Consider the following 11,291-nt stretch of genomic DNA (forward strand, 5'->3'; position numbering starts at 1 on the left):
GGGGGGGATTCCTTCTTTCATGTAATCTTAATTTACATATTGTGTAATTCATTAATTTTTTTTCTGCATACGAATTGTGTATAAATTTTCTGTTTAAATTATTTATTATTATCAATTAAAATAAATCAAGTGATATCATAGTTACTCTTGATTTAAAATTGCAATAGATACTGTACAAGATTGCTTATTTAAAGCAAAACTTAAAAAATGATAGATAAACACTGTGTTTAAAAGTTCATATAAAAAATAAGTTATATTCATAATAAAGTTACTGTGATATAATAAATGTTCAAATAAATCACTTTTAGTATTGCAATAATTGTTTGCTCATCAGATTGTATTATTGGCTACTATCTTAATCACTGAAACCAGAATGAAATAAATGCTTCTTAAAAGTTTAAAAACTCAGCTATAGTTTGTTGACTATTTGGCATAGGAAAAAGATTAGTTATTATTCAATGAATCTTTTTATTGCATGGTGGGATTTTTTTTTTTTTTTTTTTAAATGTAGGTTTAGAGAACTGAAATTTGCTGCTGCAGAGTGAATATCATGATATCTATTGTTCTTGTGTGATTGGTCACTGTATGAAATATCCAATAAATAAATATGCACTTTTTGTGCTGAGTTTCAAATTGTCAGATTTTAGTGTTGTAGTTGTGGATTTTTATAGTGCAGATTATATTTATATAGATAACTCTTTATAAACAACTTTTGTGCTGAAGAATCATATTATATGTTTTTTACATTTAGAGTAAGTAATTTGTGGAATGATTATTTATTAAAGAGTTATTATACTAAGCATTTCAGTATTGAGCAAATTTTAAATGAAATACTTTATTCTTAATATACTTTTCCCAGGAAAAATGAACTAATCTACTATAGAATTATTTATGTAGATTTGCTTTTATTATGTAAGAAGAAAAATGAAATTTCTTGAAAAATCTCAAGTTAGAAATGATACTCTTTGTTTTGATTCACAAGAATGAAATATATGATACACATTGTAGAAATTAAAAAGTTAATTTTTTGAAATAAGAAAGAGATATACTAATACTTAAGTACTTTTAAATAAGTTTCCTAAATGATGTTTATCGGCTTGTTCAGTTTTGAAACAAATCAATGGATATATATAGATTGGTATATTTTTTTAGTCATTGTGAATTGAATTGAGATAATGCTAAAGTCCTGCAAAAGAATTTTGAAATCATTTATCATCAATATAAGTTTGCTGTTTAATTTTATACATATTTAAGCTAATATTTAGTATATACTATTGTTGTCTTAGAGTATTCTAATATTTTTGATTCATCTTAGAATATTTCAGTTAAGTAATAATATGTTTAATTTTAAAACATAATACAGCTTCAGTTTTTTTTAAATCCTTATGTAACCTTTGTTTTCACTTTAAAAAATATTTTTTAAATGGTGATTTTAAGAAGATTGCTAGAGAATTTTACTTTTTGTATTGGGTATTTTGATGTGTTACTTTGTGTCTAAATAGGCTTTGCTAATATGCACCTTTTTTTTTCCCTTTTATATGCACCTTTTCCTTATATGTATATGATTCATCAGACTAGAGGAATGTTAATAAAAAGATTCAATTTTTATAAAACAATTTAATCAGTTACAGTGAATAGCTTTGTTGCCTTAATTGCAGGTCATAATTCATTTCAATTAATGATGTTAAATCTTTCACATTCTGAGCTTAATTTTGAATAAAATAATTATTCACTAAATTCACAACTCCATTTTTAAAGTGTTCTATTATTTCCAGTTCTCGCATGGAGAGGCAGATACAAGGACTTACATTCCATATACTTACCTTAATTTTCATGAATGAAAATTCTATCATGGAAGGTAAAATTCAGTTTAAATTATTAATGATTTATTTAAATTCAAAAATTGGCTTAAATATATAAGATTATAATTGAAAATACCAGATTAATTAAAAGCCAATGAGATTTCATTCTCATTTATCTGCTTTTTGGATTTTAATCTTATAAATTCTTTTCAAGTGTATATTTCTGTATATGCATACTGAAACCATAAAAATTAACCTTTTTTTTTTTCCCTTCTTATTTTTGTTGTTTTAAAATGTATTTTCACTTTCTTAAAACATTGGTGTAACATTAAATAATACTATGTATAAAGATGTTTTTGCAATTATATATTAAGTATATTTGAAAAATGAAGCATTATATAATATTAAATAGTCTTTACTTCTGTTAATAGAATAAAATCTAATTAATATTGGAAGTATAACTGTATTTGTAAATCTAAGAGTAAACAAAACTATATTTAAATATAATGATAAACAATATTTTGATGATCTTTCATATCAAAAAGTTTGCTAAATGAATTGTAAAATAGTTCATTTGGAATTAATCCATATTTTACTACACTATAATTCGCTATGGAATGTTGAAAATATCCTTTATTAACTAAAAAAACATTAAACAAGCCTGTACAAAGCAAACAAATGAACATGTTAGAGAGAGGATGGAAGTAAAATGCCCTAAAAGTTCAAATAAGGTATTTAACCTCACTTTTTATGGGTCAATCCACAGCAAAAGATGCTTCAAAAGCATTTAATAATGCCACACACACACAAAAGATATTAGGAAATGATACAGATTTCATTGGGGTAATTAGTAGTTAAATGGAAAGTCTTCCACACGATACAAGAACAAATCAAAGATGAGTCCCATACTGAATTGCTAAATGTATGCAGCTGTGGTTTTTAAATGATGTGTTTAAACTAGGAAATAGAGCAACTATGTGAAATTTGGATAGTATTTACAATTCTGTATTGTTTATGTAAAGGTTTCCTGGTACATGAAAAAAAGACTATACTAAAGTTCCTTCTAAAAAAAAAGCCATTCAATTTTTTCCTCTATAGATGGCTGGATAACATGCAAGTTAGAACTTTAGAAATTTGGGATGATGTAAAAAGTTATGATCAGACTGAAAAGGAGTAATTTCCAAAATTTGGTTTCAAATCATATGACATGAGATTTATTACAGCTTGTTTAAAGATAATTTGACTTGTTCGAAAATAATTTTTCTTCTTCTTTTCTTTCTTTGACCAAATTATAATATCATTTTTAACTCTTTATCAATCTGGCAAACCTTATGCCTTTCCTTGTTTGAAGGAAGTTTTTAATTGATCCTAAATGTAATTCTGACATTTATTGTTGCGAAAAAAGGATCTTAGGGAATCATGATTAGTGTTTATGAAGTATCAAAATTTTAGTTGTCAGAACAAATCAGTTCTTGTCTGTCTTAAACTCACTGCAGACAAAATTTTAAAATACTTAATATTTCTGTAAAGTATATTTTTGATTTAAAATTACAGTACCAAACACTTATTTTAAACACGTTAAAATATTTCAGAAAAACTGCCATTTAGTTTCAAAATATTTAGATGTTATGTTATATTGATCCAAGAAAATTAGCTTGAAATTGTTTTGGTAAAATGAAAATCGTTTTGCCTCATTTATTGAAAATACAGCATATAAAAGAAAGCGAATGCATTTGTATATTAATTTTAATTTTTTTCTAAGTAGAGTAGTAATACCAGTTTTTTCGAAACTTCAATGATCAGAAATGATCAGTAATGACAGTTTTTTCTGCATGGGTATTTAGAAAAATATAAAATAAAAGCAAATTGTGGAAAATAATGTAAGCACTTTTAATATTTTCTCATGAGAAACTGATAAAAATATTTTAAAAAAGTTTTTGTAATAAAAGAATTAAAGTCAAATACCTAAAAGAACAATCTTCTGTGAAATATAATTCTGTGAAAATTATTCAAAATATTTTGAAAATTCTAGTTGTTTTGAAATTGCTTCTAAAGAGAATATGACATTAATGTATTAAAAATAAATAAATAATAATTTTTTAATCTAAATTTTTTTTTCTAGATGAGTTGTGGAAAGCCTTAGAACCTCTTGGAATAGAAATCAAGTATGTACATTTTATTCTTGTGGTGAAAGCTTATAAGCCAGTTAACAGTTATGCTACCCGAACAATTGCTTTTGTATTGTGGTCATGTTACTGGGCTGCGAACCACAAGGTCCCAGGTTCTATCCTCGCTCATCACAAACCGCCACATTAGTGATCCAGACGTGATCTTAATCGAAAACGAATTCACACTATACTCTCGTCACTCTAATCGTCGGCACGTGGTCAGGCTCGGCTCGGTTCTTAGGATGAAAATGTGTTGTTGAATTTTAATGCTACAAAAATAAATTTATTTTTGTAATAAAGTATTGTGATTGGAGTCCGACACCCAACATGAACATTCCAATCCCAACATGCTCATGATTTATGTTCTTAATGCTTTTTAAAATTGCTGTAAACATATAACATAATCAGACATAACATAAATGACTCTGTGCCAGCTCAAAAGAGTTATCATTGACACTGAACTTAGTGTCTAATGTTACATCCGAAAACGTTAGATTTAATGTCAGAAAATAAACCTATTTCGACCTTTTTAGTTTAAGAACAATCATTTAAAGCTGAATTTTTATGGGCATTTAAACTTGTTGCTATCAGATTTGTCCTTTAATGCATTCAGTGATTTAGCGGAAATATTTTCACTTGTGTTCATATGAAAATAAAGTAGGTGAGAAATATACATTAAGCCACACAAAAATGTCGTACCTTATTTGTTAAGGATTAGCTCCAAAAAATGTACAATTTCTAATTATGGATATTTTTGTGCAATTGCTTAATAGGGTTGCTCCATAAGGTAATTAACTGAATTTTTTTTTATTTTTGAACTTCAATATTAGGAATAACCCTAATTTAATGAATAAAATTTTCCATCCTGTTGAATTCGTTAAATTGAGGTCTGATTGTATGTATAAAATATTTATCAAAATCTTAAGTGTAAAATTATTTTCCTGGAGAAGCCATTAAGACCAAATTACATAATTAATTAAAAACATTTATTATATTGAAATTTATTATTATATAATCAATAGTGATTTATATTCATTATTGATTTCAGTGAACCAAGTGGTTATCAGAAGAGGTTAGTTACTAAATAAGTATACATTTTTTGAGATAATGTTGCAATACTCTAGCAAGATATATAACTATTTTTTATTTGTATTGTAATATTTCTAAGACTTATTTCAGTCTTCACTTTTTCTTTATATAGTTCTCAATTTGCTATGCTCACTAAGCACTTACACAATTCTTACATACTTCAGTGAGTAATTTATTTTGAGCTGATAAGTTTATAGCACTAATTGCTTTTACTTCCTATTTATATTTCTATAATATAATGGTTGATTTTTCACACTCAGATTATTATTGCAGGACATGATAGATAAATGACTGGATATATATTTCTATCAGATTTTTGATATAAAAATGTTTCAAAAACAAACAAAAATAAGAGAAATAATAAAGTAGCTATATAATTGATTTTCATTTTTGTCATTTGAATTATTTATATTTGAACTTAATGTATAGTTTATAAAATTTCTTTAATATTTTTAAATGCCCCTTTAGGTCCCGAAAACCCCATCCTATTTTTGGAGATGTTCAAAAATTTATTACTGGCACTTTAGTAAAACAGATGTATTTAGTGCGTCGTCAATTATCAAAAGATCCACCACTATTTGAATTAACTTGGGGAGAACGAGCTCATAAAGAGGTTTTGAAAGAAGATATTTTGGAAGAATTTGTTTGCAAGGTAAGTTCTCATACACATTTTATACTTTTTTTTAGAATTCAGAGAGAAAAAAAAAATATTTTATCTTTCTTACACATAATAATAATAAGACTGTAAAGCATTTTCATGTGCAAAATCATCTTTGCAATTTAATTTTGGGTGGCAGATTACTAACCCTCCCCTTTTTTTCCTGTGTTGCTTATATCTTTTTATAGACTATTCTGTATAAATTTATTAATATATTCAAAGTATAGTGAATTACAACTTAATTGTATTAAATTTATTACCATTCTTCTGTAGTTTTCAACAACAGACAAAAAGAAAAGGTTCTTGGAAATTCTGAAATTGATCTAATACTAATGTAATATTAGAATTAATTGCATCCCATAATAAATTTTTAGGTTCATAATAATAATAACTGAATCAATATATAAACAAGACAAATGATTGTATCTGCAGTCTTTCACCATTCGAGATTGAAATTACACAATTTTTTGTCAAAATAAAAAGAAGCATTCAAAAGTTTTCATGCCACAAAATAAAATTTTATATAAAGTTATCCCTTCATTGCTCCCTGCAAGAGTATATGATATGAAGTCTTTTTTTTTTAATTGTGCTGCTATTTGTGGGGCAGAAATGCACTGCAACCCTATCAGTAAAAACAATTTTTTTTTCTTCTTTGGAGCTCAAATGAAAAATGAAGCATTAGTGTAAGAAATTTAAATAAATGCAAGAAGAAATTTATGTTGTTATATAAAGAAATGTGCTATAAAGTTAAAGATTTATCTTAATGCTTTTATTCTTAAACTTTTAATGGACAATTTTAAATTTCAATATATTTGAATATTATTTTTCTTTAAGTAATAGATAATCTATCAAAAATGTATGTCATCTATATTTTTACAGCTCTCTAATTCACATTTGTTGCATTCCATTTATGAGAGTTTTTTTTAAAAAAATTCTTTTCCACCTGATTCATTTACAGTTGGAAAATGAATCTTTTCAAATTTCGTAGTTATCTTATTAAATATTTTGATCTGACAAAGAGATAAATTTTCTTTTTTTACTTGAATAACTTTTACTGATTGCTGTTAAATTAATACATACTTATAAGCATCAACGTAAAACTTTTAATATACATTAGCAACTTTTAATAACACATGCTGAAATCTTTACCAAAACAGTTAACACACAATAAAGCATATTCAGTAATATATATTTTTATAAATTTTACATTTGGAAAGAAAATTACCAAGAAAGTGTAACATGAAAGAAAAGTAGAAAGCTAAAAATTTTCCTTTCTTAAGCAAGGTTGAAGAAATTAAATGAATAGTTTTGGAAATTTGGATCTAGTACTGTATGATCACCACAAGACAAATGTCTATGTGTACGACAGGCATTATAAAAACAGGTTTCTGTAGGGAATATCCATTTCAAATAGGAGGAATCAGACAGAAGTCTGGGAATTATTTCTTTTCATGACGTCAATTTGAAGTGATATTGGGCATGAAGAATTTTCAACCCCAAATAATAAAATGAATGCAGAAATTTCTGGATTTTTTTTGCTATACTACTCTTTATTGATGATATACATTGAAAAGAAAAGTTGACTCATCACCCTATTATTTAAAATGACAGTCTGTGAAAAAAAGTTTTGAAGTTTTTTTGGAAATTATGAAATAATTATGATTAATTATTTTATTGTTTTTATGTAAAATTAGGCAGATTATCTCCCATTTGCTCCAGAGAATTTGATATTAAATACTTACATAAATTTAAAACAAATGAAATGAAGACGATTAATTTTTTGCCATGCATGATTCTACTTCAGATTTCTTAATCTTTTTTTTTTTTTTTTTTTCCTTCTTTTTCTTCTTGTGCAATTGTTAGGCATACAAATAATTATTTTTCTATTTGATTTACATTGTTCTTTGTATACATATGGCAGGAATATAAGATATTTTCAATATTCCGAGTATTCAAATAATTTTCAACTTAGTAAGTTTTTTGATTTTTTTTTTTTTTTTCAAAATTAAATGCTATAATAGCAAATATCACTAATTTAGCACTAAACGTGCGAATGTAAGAAACTTGAATGAATTTCTTCCTATGCAAACAAAGTCTTCCTTACAGTAACCTGTTTCTATAATGACCGCCGTAAGCATAGACATTTGTCTGGAAGTGTTCTTTTGGTGGACGCACAGCATGAGTATCTTCATTACTACCACAGCCATTTAAATAATTTTTCTGTAATTCTTGGCAATATTAGTAAATTATTAATTATAAATATTCATTGTAAACAAATGAAAGTAAGGATTTCTCCAGGACCCATAAACAACAGAGGATAGATACTATGATAATCATATAATAACAAAATAATGCTGGAATGAATCATAAAAAGATTAATTGTGTAAATCAAGTTGATTCAAGAATGTGGGGAGGGGGGAAGAGAAGGTCCACTTGGTTAAATTCTTTTGCATAATTTAATGATGAAAATAGTTTTTAACACTTTTACCCTAAGCTTAACGTATTAACTTAAGTAACCTTACTGCCAAATTTTATAAGGCCTGGTAGCTAAAAATTAATTCCATCTCTTTCCAGTATATTAAATATGCATAAAATTAGTTTAAAAGTCTAGCATCAAAATATGTGTCGATCTATGTAGTTGAACATACAGCTTCAAAAATTGTAATTAATGCAACAGTTCTACTAAGCTATACATTTTTATTGATTTAGGAAATAAATGCAGGTATCATTGTTCTCATTCTAGATTATGCCCGATACAAAACCTGAAGAGTGGATACTGCAATACAAGGATGCCAAAGGAAAATTTAAAGATATTGATGCAGAAATGGAAGCAGAATAGCTGACTTTCCATCAATGATTGATCTGTGATTCTTGTGTGTTTATATATATTTCTTAAAACATATTTCACATTTAAATCCATTTGTTAACTAAAAATTGCTTCATAATTTATTATCATTCATTATACAAATATAGATAAAACCTTTTACTACTAAGGAAGTGTAAATAACTTTGAGGTTTTTGATAAGAAATATAAGGCAATTAGATATGTGTGATTTGTTGAAATTATTGCATAATTATCCTTTTTTTTTTTTTTTTTTCCTTTGCATTTTTGTTCATTTTACTAATTACAAAAATTGATCAACTCTCATTATTTTTTAGTTTCTGTTTAATTTTAATACATATCTTTATGCTTCATTTTCATTTGTTTCAACGTATTGATTTTAAGGTGCATAAAAATCTATCATAAGTCAATTGTTGAAATGGAGGGCAAGAAATGAACATGTTTATCGATAGCAGCTGCTTCCATAGATCATTATTTTGTGTTTATTTCACAAAAACTTAGGAGGAAGTTAATCTGAAAAAATTTACACCATCATAAAATTGAGAAATTTTACCTTTTCAATTATATCAATTTAAATTTTGTGCAATTTTCTTTCATTTGTAATTGAGAAAATAATTTGTGAAATTTATAGATACTCCTTTGTGAAGATGAAATCTTTGAACTAATCTATTGCTACTTTTTAAAAAAAATTCTTTTATTTTAATATGTGAATCTTCAAAAGGATTTTGTACATTATAAAATTTTATACAAAAATACATTATATTTCTTTTGTGTACATTATAATATTTGTATATATTTCATGTACATTAAAAATGTTGTCTATGAAAAGATTTAATCCCAAACATCAACTAATTAAAAAAATAAATATTTTTTTAATTTCTATTAAATGAAATTTCGTATATTTCATTACATACACAAAATTTTTGCATTTTTATATAATTCTGGAGTTTTATGTAATTTTTATGATTCTTTTTAAATTAGTAAAAAATATAATAAAATATTGAATTTTTATTAAAAGAAAAAAATTTAAAAGAATTTTCATGGAATATGATTATGCATTTTATTATTATTATTCTTTAGCTGTAAATTCCTTTTAATGCTATTCAAATGATTGAAGATGTAATTTATCAGCATGTTGCAGATATAAACTTGACACAAGTATTTTATATTGCTTGTAATGAATAATTGCAATGCTAACTTTAACATCCCTTACATGCAGAGGTATACCTGCATAAAATGGCACCCAGGGTAAATATTAAAACATGTCCCCTCCCTTTAAAAAATTTACAATTCACATAATTCTCTCTTTCCTTGAATCTTTATGCCAAGAGGCACTAAGGTCAAAATCGTTATAAGCCCAAGTAATAATTTATAAACTACTTTTGGACTTGCATTCCACAAATTGGCATTAATATCTTGATGTTACCCATAATTTAGAATTAAACTTGTTTCATTTTTGATACACAAGAAAACACTAATTGTTGCAAATAATTAGAAATTAAATGGAATTATATATGAATTAAATTTTGATGCATGAGCAAATTGAAAATACTCTGCACATTTTGCAGCTAATTAATGATTTAGGTTCTTACATTATTTATTTTAAGCTGAATGATTTCTTTAAAATATGATATTTAATTAAGATTATCATTTGAAAATGAATTTAGATAATTTCCCTTTGTGTAGCTAAGCTGCATTACAAATTAATTGCTGCAGATACTTTAATCTTGAAATTAATCAAAATCACGATCTTATAAAATATATAAATCTAAAAAATAAAATAAAAAATCGTAGCTACTATCGAAATCTTAATAACATGCACAGGGAAAAAAACTAATATATAAAAGTGTTCATTTGTTCGAATTTTATGCGCTGCCGTACTGTTCATCCGATTGCGATAAAAACTTAGCAACTTATTGCTTGTACTTGCGTGAAGGTTATAGGTATAATACAGTTATTAGCATTTATTTTGAACACAATAAAATTTGCAGCCAAATCGTTTCATACTTTTCTATTATTCTACATTATTTTAAAATTGAGAATCGGCAAATGGTGCATGTCGTTAGGAGTTAATCGCATATATATCAAACAAAATGAAGTTGTCATCGATGCCAATCAATGTGAGTGAAATGAAATCGAAAAGATTTAGTGCAAGTGCAGTTTTTTTTTCCCCTGTTCATGAATAGTTATCTACACAAGATATTGTCTCTCAACGGGCGCGATATTTTGGCTGCGACGGACCGCACATATTATTTAGACTTTAATCTCACACATACAAAATAGAATTATTATTGATGCCGATTAAGGTAAGTTGCATATAATGGAAATTTTTCATTGCAAACAACGATTTTTTTTATTCATTCTGTGAATCAACAAACGATATTTCGGTTTATACAAGCGTGTATTATGTTAATTTCTATGTCAAAAAATATGTCTTCCAACCGTTCCATCACTTAGTAGATCTACCAGCGCAACATGTAGAAATAGGCGAATTCAAACTTCTTAAATAAACGAGGAACGATAAACAAACAATGAAGCAGATCATTTACAAATTGCAAATTCACGTGCTTCAGAATCTGAAGATCAACATGCGGCAAGAATCAGAAGACTATGTGCTAACCGATCACGCGCATCAAAATCAATAGACCAACAGACGGCAGGATATTCAATTATTATTCTTAACGGAAAGTCAAATAAAGAAGATGTGCTAATTCTACGTATTTCCACCGACG

The 11,291-nt window shown here is 26.3% G+C and overlaps 1 protein-coding gene across 1 annotated transcript in view; it reads left to right on the forward strand.

Annotated features, from left to right (window-relative positions):
- LOC129972923 (melanoma-associated antigen F1-like) overlaps window positions 1-9,279 on the forward strand; it is a 48,364-nt gene extending 39,085 nt beyond the window's left edge. Inside the window, exons 13-16 of the mRNA XM_056087242.1 lie at window positions 1,776-1,858; window positions 3,925-3,967; window positions 5,528-5,711; window positions 8,461-9,279. Coding sequence (XP_055943217.1) covers window positions 1,776-1,858; window positions 3,925-3,967; window positions 5,528-5,711; window positions 8,461-8,556 — 406 coding nt within the window. The 3' untranslated portion in view covers window positions 8,557-9,279. The remainder of the gene's footprint in view (window positions 1-1,775; window positions 1,859-3,924; window positions 3,968-5,527; window positions 5,712-8,460) is intronic.
- Window positions 9,280-11,291: the final 2,012 nt, after the last annotated feature.

Source organism: Argiope bruennichi, chromosome 6, assembly GCF_947563725.1.
Source record: "Argiope bruennichi chromosome 6, qqArgBrue1.1, whole genome shotgun sequence".
Lineage (NCBI taxonomy): Eukaryota > Metazoa > Arthropoda > Arachnida > Araneae > Araneidae > Argiope > Argiope bruennichi.